The sequence below is a fragment of the Triticum aestivum genome, chromosome 5A (genome assembly GCF_018294505.1).
Source record: "Triticum aestivum cultivar Chinese Spring chromosome 5A, IWGSC CS RefSeq v2.1, whole genome shotgun sequence".
In the NCBI taxonomy this organism is placed as follows: Eukaryota; Viridiplantae; Streptophyta; class Magnoliopsida; order Poales; family Poaceae; genus Triticum; species Triticum aestivum.
Genome location: NC_057806.1, coordinates 158664965 through 158680620, shown reverse-complemented (window position 1 = coordinate 158680620; position 15656 = coordinate 158664965). Strand labels below are relative to the sequence as shown.

Sequence of the window (15656 nt, the reverse complement as noted above, 5' to 3'; positions counted from 1 at the left end):
TTTCTCTCCTCGCCCCTTTTTTTTGTTTCATTTCATTTCTGTTTTTATTTATTCGTTCCTGTTTTATCTTAGTTACATTTTATTCTAGTTTTAGTAAAATATACACTTAGCATCTAAATTAGTATCTCAACTTAAGTCCATAGTCACAAAAGTCTAGTCCCCAAATAGCTTAGTTTGAAATTTTATTAACTATAAAAGGTATTTAAATATTCGTTTTTGCTACTGTTTTAATTAATATAGTGCACTTAAATACTTTACAGAAGTGTGGTTCCTTCAGCAATATTTAGTATGGAATATTTGCCACAACCCGAACATTTTTGTTTTATTGTTTTGAAAACTTTTGTTGTGTGTTTTTATTTTAAATTTTGAACTGGGTCTCATACTGACGCGAGTTTATCAACAGTAACCGAGGGGACGTGGCATCATTAGCGATGGTTCACTGTAGCTTAACTATCCGGGCGTCACATCTGTGTTCTGCACACGTTCAGCTCAGTGATGTCCCTCGCCTTCTTGATCCAGCAAGACGTCGAGGTAGTAGATGAGTTCCGTCAGGACGACGGTGAAGGTGAAGTGATCTCCATAGGGCTTCACCTAAGCACTACGAAAATATGACCGAGGTGTAAATGGTGGAGGGGGCGCCGCACACAGCTAGGCAATTGTCTGGTGTGTAGAGCCCCACCCTTCATATATATAGGTGGGAGGGAGGGAGGATCATCCATAGGAGGTGCCCAAGTATGAGGAATCCTACTTGGAGTCCCTCCCAAGCCGGGCACCCCCTGCCATATATAACCGAGGATGAAGGAAAGAGGGGGGAGAGGGAAGGAAGTAGGAATCCTAATCCACACTTTCCTTGCCCTCCCCTCTTTCCTTCTCCTCCTCATAGGGCTGGCCTCTGTAGGGGCGCACCAGGGCTGGTGTGTTCCCTCACTTGGCCCATAAGGCCCATATCTTTGCTGGGGTGCCCGAAACTCCTTTCTGGTGACCCGATAAGCACCTGGTACCCTCCGGAACACTTTCGGTGTACGAATACCATCGTCCTATATATCAATATTTACCTCTCGGTCATTTTGAGACTCCTCGTCATATCTGTGATCTCATCCAGGACTCCGGACACCATTTGGTCACCAAATCACATAACTCATATAATACTAAATTGTCATTGAATGTTAAGCGTGCGGACCCCATGGGTTCGAGAACTATGTAGACATGACCGACACACTTCTCCGGTCAATAACTAATAGCAGAACCTAGATGCTCATATTGGCTCCTAATATTCTATGAAGAGCTTTATCAGTCGAACCGTTATGACAACATACGTTATTCCCTTTGTCCATCGGTATGTTACTTGCCCGAGATTCGATCATCGGTATCCACATACCTAGTTCAATCTCGTTACCGGCAAGTCTCTTTACTCATTCTGTAATACATCATCTTGTAACTAACTCATTAGTTACTTTGCTTGCAAGGCTTATTATGATGTGCATTACCGAGAGGGCCCAGAGATACCTCTCCGATACTTGGAGTGATGAATCCTAATCTCGATCTATGCCAACCCAACAAACACCTTCAGAGATACCTGTAGAGCATCTTTATAATCACCCAGTTTTGTTGTGATGTTTGATAGCACACAAGTTATTCCTTCGGTATCCGGGAGTTGCATAATCTCATAGTATAAGGAATATGTATTTGACATGAAGAAAGCAATAGCAATAAAACTAAATGATCAACATGCTAAGCTAACGGATGGGTCTTGTCCATCACATCATTCTCCTAATGATGTGATCTCGTTCATCAAATGACAACACATGTCTATGGTTAGGAAACTTAACCATATTTGATTAACGAGCTAGTCCAGTAGAGGCTTACTAGGGACACGGTGTTTTGTCTATGTATCCACACATGTATCAAGTTTCCGGTTAATACAATTCTAGCATGAATAATAAACATTTATCATGATATAAGGAAATATAAAATAACAACTTTATTATTGCCTCTAGGGCATATTTCCTTCATCTATATGTTGTGAGTGTTAGAAATCATAGAAGATTACATGATGGTTGAGTATGTGGACTTGTGAAAAGGCTTCGATACGAGGCCCTTCCTGAAAGTATGATGAATTGTAGTTGCAAAGTTGACTGAAAACATAGTTTGTTAGTTTTCAATAAAGTTTATGCTTTCTACTTCGATGTTGTCACGAATTGTTACTTGTTCATGAGAAGTTATATGATAAAGTTTTATGTTAAAGTTTGTTGTTGTTATAATAATAAGCATGATGCTACTATGTCTGTATTTTTTATCGACACTTCTCTCTCTCTCTCTCTAAACATGTGGACATGAATTTCGATATCGACTTTCGCTTGAGGACAAGCGAGTTCTAAGCTTGGGAGAGTTGATATGTCCATTTTGCACCATGTTTTCCTACTATTATTTATAGTGTTTTTATGCATTATGACACTTTGTGGGGCAATTCTAATGCCTTTTCTCTCATAATATGCAAGGTTTACACAAAGAGGGAGAATACCGGCAGCTGGAATTCTGGACCTGAAAAGGCTATGTCAGAGATACCTATTCTGCACATCTCCAAATGAGCTAAAAATTTACGAAGAATTATTTTGGATATATAATAAATATTGGAGAAAAGAACTACCAGAGGGGGCAATTAGGTGCCCACAAGGCACCAGGGCGCGCCCTGGTGGGTAGTGGGGGCCCTAGCCCACCTTTGGTGCTCATCTTCTGGTATATAAGGTCTTTTGACCTAGAAAAAAAATAAAGAGAGGACTTTCCGGACGGAGCGCCGCCGTCTCGAGGTGGAACTTGGGTAGGAGCACTTTTGCCCTCCGGTGGAGCGATTCCGCCGGGGGAACTTCCCTCCAGAAGGGGGAAATCGAGGTCATCGTCATCACCAACAACCCTCTCATCTTTGGGAGGCCAATCTTCATCAACATCTTCAATAGCACCATCTCATCTCAAAACCCTAGTTCATCTCTTGTGTTCAATCTTTGTACCGGAACCTCAGATTGGTACCGGTGGGTGACTAGTAGTGTTGATTACATCTTGTAGTTGATGCTAGATGGTTTATTTGGTGGAAGATTATATGTTAAGATCCATTATGCTATTCAATATCCCTATGATCTTGAGCATGAATATTATTTGTGAGTAGTTGCCCTTGTTCTTGAGGCCACGGGAGAAGTCATGTTGCAAGTAATCATGTGAATTTAATATTCGTTCGATATTTTGATGATATGTATGTTGTGATTCCCTTAGTGGTGTTATGTGAACGTCGACAACATGACACTTCACCACCTTTGGGTCTAAGGGAATGCATTGTGGAGTAGTTATTACATGATTGGTTGTTAGAGTGACAGAAGTTTAAACCCTAGTTTAGGCGTTATATCGTAAGGGGCTGATTTGGATCCATATGCTTAATGCTATGGTTAGATTGTTATGTTAATTCTTCTTTCGTAGTTGCAGATGCTTACGAGGGGGTTAATAATAAGTGGGAGGCTTTTTCAAGTAAGAATATCACCCAAGCACCAGTCCACCCACATATCAAATTATCAAAGTAGTGAACGTGAGTCAAACCAACATGATGAAAGTGACTAGATGAAATTCCTGTGTTCCCTCAAGAACGCTTTGCTTAATATAAGAGATTGTTTTGGTCTGTTCTTTTCTACAAAAAGGATTGGGCTACCTTGCTGCATTTTATTTACTGTTACCGTTCTTTGCTCGTTACAAATTATTTTGCTATCAAACTACTTGTTACCGACAATATCAATGCTTGCAGAAATTACCTTGCTGAAAACCGCTTGTCATTTCCTTCTGCTACTCATTGTTTCGACACTCTTGCTTGTCAAAGTACTACGATTGATCCCCTATACTTGTGGGTCATAACTGTTGTGGCTAAAACACACGTCACCGCAGAGGCGCGGAATGCGGAGATCTACAAGGAGTCCCGCAGCTTTGAGAGGGATCATCAGAAGCGACGGAGGGCGTTCGAGCTGACCTTCACTAAAGGTGTAGCAGCGGCAGCGCCGTATTCCACTTCCCCAACCCGTTGGTAGGCTCCTCCTCCTCTTCCTCTTACTGAGCACGCTCGGCAGAGAAGAGGTTGCTGGAAGTAGTACAAAGCCCCTCCATATTAGTAGTATTTAGAGGCTATTTTGTTCAGCTCATTTGACTACAGATATGGCTGAACTGTACTATGTACTTAAAATTAGCTAGTATATATAGTTGAACTAGTTATTTCAGTACGTGGTTGGCAACTGTCAACCGTCGAGTTGAACTGTTTGTATAAAGGACGACTGCTGAATTTCGTTTACAAAAATAAGACATTAGTGCTGATTTCTAGCTGCCAAATTTGAAAAATGGCAGTGATTTTTTCAAGGATCACAAATGGCAGTGTTACAAGGTTGACAAATGGCAATGTTAGTAGATTCAAAAATGCTAATTTTTCCAATTTGACAAATGTCAATATACCCAATATGACATATGCAAATCTTAATTGTTTGTAGCTGGTTGCACACGGGTCATCATGCAAAATCGTTTGTGATGAAGAGATGCACAAAACATGGGCGCCACATTTTTCCTTGGCTTAGCGGTGAAGGAACCTAGCTCTCTCTTTGGATACGGGTATTCAATCTGAAATTTTTGCGATGAGTGTTTTATTCAGGGCAAAACGTTGATGTTTTTTATTATTATTTTATTTCATAAGTCTGTACATTTATATAAAAAATGCTAAGTTGATCAAAACCATATGTTTCATTCAATCACATTGTGATTTTACATCCATACGATCGAGATACATTATTAAACAAAAAACTAATTGCGGCGGCGGCGCAGGCGGCGTACTGCGTCGGTGTTGTCGTCCTCCGAGACGCCATTGTTCAAGTCTTCAAGCCAGCCCAAAATATTCTGGATTTGGCCATTCGTCGCACGATCGACGGGCGCGGGGCGGGGTGACGACGACTCGCGGCGCTGCGAGGTAGCGATCGACGGCTGCGTCCTATGACACCAAGGGGGCGAGACGGGTATATGTGACGCGCGCACGGGCACAGGCGCGGCGGGTGCAGGCAAGCGCACGGGGACCGGCGCCGCAGTGGATGTTGGGGTTCGCACGAGGATAGGTGGGGCCACTGGCACTGGCACGTACACGAGCTCGCGCAAGTCCGCGGGGACCTCGCTGACACATGCGGCTTCCAGTGTTGCGATGGTGCTCGGCAACCAGCCCGTCAATGCCATGGGGATGGTCGCTGGTGCCGGCGCGGGAATGGGAGCTGGGACGGGCGCAGGGGCAGCATCCGCCGTGGCCAACTCCTTCACGGCCATGTCCATGAGACCCCATTCCTCCTTATTTTCTACCTCGTCCGGCTCAGAGTCAACTTCACCAAACGAGAAGACTAGTGACATATGATCCTTGTGCGCCATAGCGCAGGTGGAGGTATGGGATATAGGATTCGGGCGAGAGAGGAATGGGAGGTGAAGAGTAAGGCCGCCTATATTAACCAGCGGCTTGGGCGCCATTAATGGAGAGATTGGGTGAAAAAATTATCCTAAAGCATGGCATGGACAATTCAAGGGACGTTCGAAGGATGCCGCCATCATTTTTGAGGTCGTTGCCGATCAAGAAACATGAATTTGGTATTCATATTTTGGGATGTCTGGATCTTGCACAACATCAATGTGCTTGACCAATCACCTTTTTTTTGCTAAGTTAGCCAATGAAGAAGCTCCACTGGTGACATTTAAAGCAAATGGCCGCATATACAACTATGGATACTACCTTGCGACGGAATCTATCCGAGGTGAAGTACTTTTGTCAAGCCAATCTAAACCCCTCAAGGTAAAAAGAACTCTTCTTTCACCATACTCAAGCGGCGGCTAGAAAAGATGCTGAGAGAGCATTTGGGGTTTTGCAATCCCGTTTTGTTACTGTGCGAGGACCGTCTAGATTCAGGGATAAAAAAAACCCTTTAGCACATCATGACTGCTTGCGTGATCATGCTATGCATGATCATTGAGAATGAGCATGGTTAAGATTTGGATTACACCTTATATGATCTCATAGGCATATGCGTTATGCCATGAGAAAAGAGGAGCGAGTCAGACATTTCGTGAACGTGTACAATGAAATTTGATATTCCGATACACACAATCAACTTCAGTAAAGACTTGATGCAGGAGTACTAGAAGTGGAATGGTGAAAGAACCGCCTAGTTCATTATTTGTTTGTTATATTATGCAAGAACTTTGTTGTACTGTTATTGTATTTGATGTTATGGGTTTGATGAATTGTGTAATAATTTGAAATTATGGACAAGTGAAATTTTTTAGTTTTAACTCTGAATGTTTTTATTTTAAATTGTGCGGCTGTACACAGACGCGCGGCCGTCGGCCGATTTTACATCTATAATTTGCATCATCAATTAAAGTTGCACTTTTACATTATCAATATACATCATCTGTTGAAGTTGCTTTTTTTAAGATGTAAAATGCACTTTTGATGATGTAAATTATATGACACCTAGTTTTACCGCTCCAACTTTGCATTATCCATTGAAGATGCTATAACTCATTACAGCAGTCACTAGCGATGCTCATCAGTTCGTCACATATCGTAGGAACCGACTCCCCTCTCGCTGAAGGGTGGCAATGAAACGGAAGACAGAGTCTTCTCCATCACGCCGCCTTCGCTCGCGGCACTCCAAGGCGTACCTCCATTGCCGTTGAGCTCCAGAGGACCTACTCCGCCCCCATTTACGTGCACCGCACACAGCATGCAGCTAGCAGGCAACGCCGTCGCCCGAACGGCCGAACGGCTTCCTCGGTGTCCAATCTACCATTCGGTTGGTGACCATGTCGTGCCGCCCACCGCTGTCTAGTGGCACCCATCACCAGCCACTGCTGCCTCCCTGCTCTGCACCCAAGGGGGGAATGGTGAGCCCGTGTGACACTGGTGGGAGCATGCCGGCCGGTGTTGACACCGCGCCATTGTCTTGACGCTGGTGGGCGCGCGAAATGGTTGTCGCATGGGCGTGGCTGATACGGCCCTGCCCTGTTACGCTACGCTACACAGGCATTAACTCCTATATATAGCAAGCAGCTAGGCTTAATTTGGCGTCTACACGTACGTCACTCTCACTCCGTATCGTATCGGCCGATAGCTTGGGTTCATACGCCGCCCATGCCATCCATATGCGTTCGTCCATACGGATCCATACCCCAATCTAGTAATTAATTCCTAGCTCACTCGCTACTCGATCACAGCTGCACTCTACAGGTATATATATAGCTCGAGGTGTAGCTTTGGGTACATATGTGCATATGTCCAGTACAAGCTCACACTTTAGAGAGGCGCGCCAACAGCTACCTCAAGAATCAAGATCTCTCGTCTCCGAGTCCGATCCGCCATGCCAGTCTCGCACCGCGACTTGCAGCTTGACGCCCAGCCCTCCGCCGCCCTACTAGACGGGGATGTCCCGAGACGGGTGTGGGTGCCGGGGCCGGTGATCGTCGGCGCGGGGCCGTCCGGGCTGGCGACGGCGGCCTGCCTCAAGGCTCGCGGGGTGCCGTCGCTGGTGCTGGAGCGGGACGCGTGCGTCGCGGCGTCATGGCGGCACCGCACCTACGAGCGGATGCGGCTTCACCTGCCGCGGGAATTCTGCGAGCTCCCCCATGCGCCTTTCCCGCCGGGCACGCCTCCGTATCCAACAAGGGACCAGTTCATCGCCTACCTAGACGGCTACGCGCGAGCCTTCGCCGTGGAACCCCTCCTCGGCGCGCGCGTCCGGGCTGCCGCCTACGACGCCGGCATCGGCTTCTGGAGGGTCACCGTCGAAGTCTCCTGCGCCGCCGCCGGCAAAGACTCTATGACAACGACGGCGACGGAGTTCATGTCGCGCTGGCTCGTAGTGGCCACCGGCGAGAACGCGGAGCCTGTGTGGCCTGACGGTGTGGAGGGAATGGACGTCTACCGCGGCACGGTGATGCACACGAGCACCTACAAGAGAGGGGACGAGTTCACGGGAAAGAAGGTGCTCGTTGTTGGCTGCGGCAACTCTGGCATGGAGGTCAGCCTCGACCTCTGCGACAATGGCGCAAAGGCATCCATGGTTGTCAGGGACAAGGTACAAGCTTTTATTTACTCGTACACATTTGCACTCAAAAACAATTGCTTACCTAGGGGGAGAAAAATAACACTCGTGCATTAGCTTGTACAGCCGAATTTAGATCGGTGAGAATCAAAATTGTACGACAACACAGTAATACAATTTGATGCATCTCAATTTTTCTTTTTGCGATCAAAAAATGAGAACCAGCAGTGACCGTGGCCAGCCAAGATGCGCCACTGCGAGCCAGCCACTGGGCTACTGCACAGTTCAAATTACATAGTACTCGATCCATTTCAAAATTATTGTTGTGGTTTTAGTTCAAATTTAAACCAAAACCATGACAATAATTTTTGAACGGAGAGGATAGCATCACCTAATACAAGTAACAACCAGAAATAATGCACTTGTGCGAGTGCAATTAGTCTCTCCACAATTTTAGGCTGCCACAGAGAATTCGTATTTCAGGCTGTCACTGTTTGTGCAATCAGTCTATTTCATATTGCCCACGTGTTCTCCTTTTTTCACAGTACTCAATAGATTCTTGCCACTTCCAGGAGTCTTTTTTTACATGACTTCCGGCAGGCGTTGACACAATAATACTATGCAAAACCAAAATCAACAGCGACAGCATAAAAATGACGTTGCATGCAGCAGAAAAAAAGTCGGGTTTTAGCAATCGTTGTTGTATCATCTTGATTCGCTGTTTGAGTCGATAAAATCCCTTTATGAAAATATATCATAAATGTCGAACATATATCATAAATCTCGAATGGCTGAGAAGAAAAAAAAATACTTGGAACATCGGACTTCTATAGAAAACGATGTGATACTTGTAGGCGAAAAAAAATCTGAAAAGGATCATTGCATGTTGTTGTTTTCTGTTTGGACAAGGATCGTGGAACACTGAGAATAACAGGGGAAATTTCAGTAATAGTGTGTTGTGCTATTCATAAGTGCAATATCAAAATCTATGTCAATTCACGATAAAATAATGTATGTCAAAAGAAAACATTGCAGAATTTAGTGAGAACATTCAACAGTTGCACCCATGTTAGGCAACGGAGATGTCAAGAAAACCCAAAGATAGTGGAACTACAAACTACTCGATTTATTTCATCTTTTAAGATAAAAGGATTTAACTATTTTATTACGATATTTATAGCATTTACCTATTAATTGCATTTCTTTACATCATGCAGGTTTATAGCTTAACTAAACTTGCATATCTCATGCTATTATTTTTGTAAATTTGTAGCTTCATGTGTTGCCTAGGGATATACTAGGCATCTCAACATTTGGCCTCTCAGTATTCCTTCTCAAGTGGTTGCCCATGAAATGGGTTGATGCCTTGTTCCTCTTCTTCTCGAGGTTGATACTTGGAGACACTGAAAAATACGGGCTCCAACGACCTAAGATTGGCCCGCTCCAAATCAAGAAATCAACCGGGAAAACACCAGTGCTTGACATTGGAGCTTTGAGAAAGATCGGGGATGGCGACATAAAGGTAAAATATCACATCATCCATAGTTGGATATTTTTTTTTGCGAGAAAATGTTGATCTATTCATCTTCAATCATGGCAGTACAACGAACACCAGAAATAATAAAAATTACATCCAGATTCGTAGACCACCTAAAATTGCTAGTACTAAAGCGAAAGAGCATTGCATCAATCTAACAGAAAACAATATCAGTAACTTAATTGAATATGTTTTAAAAAAAGAACATAAAGTACATTTTTCAATTAATGGGGTATTAGGATTGCAGCATCCAACTAATGAATAAGGCACGCCCATTTCCCAAAATTCAAATTTGACCATAAATTAGATGAAAAAAAATATAGATTTTCGTGATTTAAAAATTATACCACTAAAATTTCTTTCTAATATACTTCCTCCGTTCCTAAATATTTATCTTTTTAGAGATTTCAACAAGTGACTACATACAGAGCAAAATGAGTGAATCTACGTTTTAAAATATGTCTATATACATCCGTACGTTCTAAAATATGTCTAAAAAGACAAATATTTAGGAACGGAGGCACTAGTACGTGTGTGCCCAGTATAGTACTACTGCATTTACTTGATGATGTGTCCAAGTGAATCTAAGAGGGATTCTCCGCAGGTGGTCCCCGCAATAAACCGGTTCACCGAGAGCGGTGTTGAATTTGCCGACGGACGTAAGGAGGACTTCGATGCTGTCATCCTCGCCACCGGGTACAAAAGCAACGTGCCATCATGGCTCAAGGTACGTACATACGCGAACGTGCATGTACAGTCCTACTTATTAGCATCATGCATACTGTCGTGAGTCATCCATGCAACGATCAAGAGTATGGAGGAAAATACCGTCGCTTCTTTTCTTTTTTGAACCTCAGGAAAAGACGCTGATACAGAACATTAATTAGAGACTTCCGCCGATTGTGTCATGCATGAAAAATGACGCATGCATGCGCTATATGTACGTGCACTGCTCCCTAATCCCTTCTCCCCGTTTCATAAATCCTGTCGTAATTTAGTCTAAAGTTGACCTAAAACTACGACAAGAATTATGAAAACGGACGGAGTATGTCCTAAAATGCACGACCCAGGCGTACACTTAACACTAGTCGCCTTCAATTGTGGAATTTTTTATAACTAATCTAACGAGTGATTTAACTAATCATGATATATCATGTCTATGCATATTGATTGTAATAATATCTTATATTATGAGATTAAGGGAGTCGTGATTACATATTTGTAGAAATCCTTTTTTTTAGTTTTACGAGCGAAATAGTTGTAGAAGTCTAGCTGCACACTTTCTGGGAGGTTATCAATTTTGGAACGGAGGTGTGTGTATAGTCCTTGTCATTTCGATGGAGGTATTAGATTTAGATAGGAAGGCATGGGCAGTGACAATGATGCCAACAAGAGGGCGATCGGGACACAGAAACTCATCCAAAAATTGACAATATAAGATTGACAGACATGCGTGAACTATACTATGCTATGCACTCGTTCTATAGATTTTGCGTGCTAAAAATCAACGAGTTGTCAATTTGGGCAGCGTGTATACTTTACATATATAGAAGTCCTGTGTGGCTTGGTGTGTGTTTGTATCATTGTACGTATGTGATCGATGTGATAGCTACAAGCATGTACTTGATTTCCTTGCACCCTTTCTTGCGTAGTTGCATCGATCATGGCGTCTAGCGTAGACTTGGACACATATTTGTTAGCTACTATATGTCCATGTCATGTTAAATAATCTTTTCATCTTGCAAACTAGCTGTCCTAGCTAATGGTGGAGAACACGCATATAGGCGGCTCTTTGTTTGCATGTTCCTGTCAAGTCGATCTTGATCTCATGCGTGCGTGTATTTCTTTCTTTTCTAGTTGTATTCTTGCTGTTGTTGTTGCACAGTGAGCTGGTCCAGCAGTGGAGCCCATGCTCGGGCGTTTGGTCCATGCAACAAGGACAGATGCCATAGGAAAACATGAGTGAACAATATTATTGAAACTGAAAGGAATCTATATGAAACATGTGTATATCACGTTTCCTAATAACACTTAATATATAGTAAACCGATGCTATTTTGGTGTTGGGTTCTACTCGCACTGTCGCACATCAATCATTGAGGTATGATTCCATGCTAAAAAACATACTACAGAAACAGGAGTACAGGACAATGATCAAATGATTGGCAGTTAAGGAATCGTCTTAGCAACTGTAGATGTGTCTCCATGCAAAGGAGACCGCAGCCCTCACTGTTGGGAAAGGGAGGATAAAGTCTTGCCAAAAGGGACGGAGGTCTTGCTGGTTTTTTTCCTTCCTCCGTTTGAGTTAGGTTTTTCTTGTTGAGATCTTCCTTGGAGTTAGGTGTGATGCACATGCCGGCCCATAATGATGCGGTGAGGGCCATGCATCTTTGGTGATCATCATGTGCATGGCAACAGTGCTTGCAACCACACCCATTGCCCACTCTACCTTTTGTAGGGTGGCCCATCTGGACGACTTGCTTGATGCATCCCATCTGCCTCACCAGATTTAATGCTCAAGTGTATTCGGTATGTAGTTGATTTCACGTTGTAGAGTCTATGTTGAGTTCTTCTAATGAGCAATGTCATGTGTAATGGATGGTTTTCCACATTAGATTCTGCACAAGTCTTTTCATTGGCCCGCCATATTTCATGATGGGCTGCGGACACCTTTGATTGGCCCACCAGATTGGGTGAATAATAAATAGGAGATACATCAGCATACTATTTGTTTAGGAAAATGTTTGTTTTCAACCGGATGAAAACATTGTCGCGTAAACCGGGTCACCCGCACGACACGTGTCCCCTACACAAGCGAGTCCACCGCCTCCCCACCAGCCTTATCTTCTCCGCTCATCCTCTCCTCCACTCGTTCTCCCTCCTCGTTTCTTTTCCTCTTCCAATCTCCTTTTTTCCGTTCCAATCGAGAGGAAGGGTGAAGCCGACCACTGCAGTCGCCGGAGCTGCAACGCAGCACCAAGACCAGGCGAGGCACGGCTCGCCGCCTGTGCTTGCCACCGCTGTTGCAAGGCAGCACGAAGGCCAAAGGCTGGCGCCGCTCGTCGTCGGTGCTGCAACGCACACGCCGGAGGTGCTGCGTTGAAGCTTTTTTGTGGCACTGTCGGGCTACATTGGAGCACCGCCAGGCTGCTGAAGCCGCGACGGGGGACGGAACGGACTCCACCAAGGCTGCAATGAAGCTTCGTCGGAGCTGCATTGAAGCTTTCGGCGGAGTTGCAATGAAGCTTCGTCGGGGGCGTCGCGGCCGGTGTTGCCATGGAGCAGTCCCTGGTGGTTCCCGCAGCGGTTGCCGGCGGGATCTGGGAGTTGCGCTGCAGCGCTCGCCGGCGGCTCCGTCCACCCGCAGCACTGATAGTGTTGCAACGCAGCACGACGGTGGCGAGCCACCGGAGACGAGGGAGATTCCCTGGCGCGTCCCAGCGAGCACACATCAGAAGCCCTTGCAATCAGACGCCTCGCCACAGCAGTAGCGGTGTTGCAACACAGCACGGCAACGGCGGCCGCCGGAGTTGAGGGAGATGTTCTGGCTCCCGTCTCGGCGAGCGCACATGTAGGAGCAACAGCATGGCCTCCTTGCACAGTGGAGGGGACATTGCTGTCTTCAGAGAAGTCACGATCTGAACAGGATCAGAGGGAGAGAAGATGAGAGCTGAAAGGGATCAAAGGGAGAGAAGACGCAAGCGAGCTGCCTTGCTTAGATCGAATGGCAGATAGCGCCAGATCGGACGGCTAGCCAGCCGGATAATTTTTCTAGAAATCATCCGGCTGATTTGTAGCAGACGCCATTTGTTTATGCTAAATATAAATAGTCATGCACATGCATATTTCAGGAGGACGAATTTTTCAGCCAGAGTGATGGGTTCCCGAGGATGGCATTCCCGCACAGCTGGAGAGGCAAGAACGGCCTCTATGCCACGGGCTTCACAAGGAGGGGTCTCATGGGTTCCTCCTATGACGCCTCCAGAATCGCCGCTGACATCGCCAACCAGTGGACTGAGGCCCTCGCCAGGAATATCACTGCTCACAATAATGCTTGAAGCCTAGCCAAGGCCGATGCTCTTACGCTAGTTTCATTTTCGAGAAATGTGTGCGCGTTACCCGGAACGTGTGTATATATGTACCTCCAGCCGTCTAATGGGTTGATATAGAGTTACTACGTTATAGTACAAATATATGTATGGAATAATCAGTGAGATGCAAGGTGGCAGGTGCAGTCATGCGGTAGGAGTATTGTGCATTTGTGCTTTTCATGTGGATTGCATTTGTGATCTATCCTTTTCTTTTCTTTTTTTGAGCGGAATTTGTGCTATATCCTTGTAGTGGGAGTTTTGTCACGGCCTCGACTACCAAGTACCAGGCCACGGTACCAAATGACCACGCCTGCCCAATACACGATTGGACCTGGCCGAAAACGTGACTTGAACCCTCAGAATATGGGCGTACATAGATGGAACTCCCCCCCCCCCCCCCCCCCTATGTCACGTATGGTGGCGGTGGCGCAGCAAAAAAAAAAGAGCACCCCCTCATGTCCAGTTTTTTTCCTTCTATTTTTTATTTACTTATTCTACCTTTTTTGGCATTTCCAAAAACTTTCATAAATTTTTTTAAATCACAAATTTAAAAATATGTACAAGATTTCAAACAAGTTCACCAAGTTAAAAAATGATAAGTAATATTAAAAATGTTCACAAATTCAGGAAATGTCCACAAAATTGAAAAAATATCTTCATGAATCTTAAAAATTGTTTTTACTTTAAATAATTGTTCATCAAAACCAAAATATCTTTCCAAAATTAAAAAATTCTTATGAAAAAGGGAAAAGAAAAATGAAAGAAGACAGCCAGAAAGTTCGCAAATCGGTCTAATGGGGTGGTCCATTAGCCTGTATCGTCGAGAGCTACTAATCAAAGAGCGCTCGTTCAGGAGCTTTCCCAAGGGTCGCTTGGGGTGAGATGAGAAAGCGCCACTTGGCGCGCCATCTACCACCGCCACATGTTGCGCTCTGGGCACTTTCTCTGATTTTTATTTTTTCCCCCATGCGTTTTCGGCTTTTTAGATGGCTTTTGAGGGGGGGGGGGGGTGGATTTTTGATTTTTCCACCGGTCTTTCTTAGCTTTTGAACAAAAAAAATCGCGAAAGAACGTGTTTTCTTTTTCATTTCCTTTCGCAAGAGGCACGGATTTGCTTCCGAGCTCGTAAACAGAAAAAATGTGTTCTTTTTCTTCCATGAGAGGCACATGTTTGTTTCTGCGAGAGGCACAGCCGTGTCTCTCGGAAACGGGAAAAAACTTGTTTTTTTCCTTCGGCAAGAGGCGCGGCCATGCCTCTCGAAAAGGGAAAATTGTGTTTTCTTTTTTTCCGAAAGAGGCACGGATTTGCTTCCGCGACAGACACGGTCGCGCCTTCTTTGGAAAAGGAAAAAAATACGTGTGCTCCCGGTTTAGTTTTTTCATCCGACTTTTTGTCCGGTTTTTTTGTGAAAAGAAAAATCATTGAAACCTATCAACTTAGGATCTAATTTTGAAGATCTCGACGCGGGAAATTCAAGGGTGAAAACGATTCGAGATTTGGACACACGGTGTAAGAAATAACACAATTTGAATAAACGGATCTACGAAGACATTCTGTGTGACACTTGTCACAACCTGAGGAGGTGGAAATGACATTTGCAAAAGAGTATTGTTTAATTAGTGATTTCGTGTATCGTCATTATCCCTGTACCCGCGCGCGGAATTGAATTCAGCGTCTCCTATTTGGCGCTACAAGCGCCCGTTATAGTACGTTGTGCAAAGGGGCGCACACCATCACCTCAAACTGGCTCGGCCCATCTTTCTTTTTTCCTTTTTAACGCACAAAAGCTGGTGCGCGGTGTGTTTCGAACCGCCCACCTCGTGGTCCTTAGTATGCAACATTAACCAATCCTATCGTCCTATCGTGATGTGATTTCATCTTCTTCTTTCTTTTCAACTTTCCCCTTTCTTCCCTTTTCAGTTTTATTTGGAACAGCT

At 44.6% G+C, this 15656-nt stretch overlaps 1 protein-coding gene across 1 annotated transcript; it reads left to right on the top strand.

The window, feature by feature from the left end:
* Positions 1 to 7133: 7133 nt before the first annotated feature.
* On the top strand, positions 7134 to 13898 carry LOC123102710 (indole-3-pyruvate monooxygenase YUCCA1). Its single transcript, XM_044524130.1, has 4 exons — positions 7134 to 8123; positions 9364 to 9612; positions 10232 to 10354; positions 13479 to 13898. Exons 1-4 carry the CDS (start codon positions 7407 to 7409, stop codon positions 13683 to 13685), a joined length of 1296 nt encoding a protein of 431 aa, XP_044380065.1. The 5' UTR covers positions 7134 to 7406; the 3' UTR covers positions 13686 to 13898.
* Positions 13899 to 15656: the final 1758 nt, after the last annotated feature.

Bases quoted from the DNA above. Each gene is read 5' to 3' on its own strand.
- LOC123102710 (XM_044524130.1), top strand. From the start codon at position 7,407: ATGCCAGTCTCGCACCGCGACTTGCAGCTTGACGCCCAGCCCTCCGCC. The intron at 8,124-9,363 runs GTACAAGCTTTT...GTAAATTTGTAG, and splicing joins CCATGGTTGTCAGGGACAAG to CTTCATGTGTTGCCTAGGGA. The intron at 10,355-13,478 runs GTACGTACATAC...TGCATATTTCAG, and splicing joins ACGTGCCATCATGGCTCAAG to GAGGACGAATTTTTCAGCCA.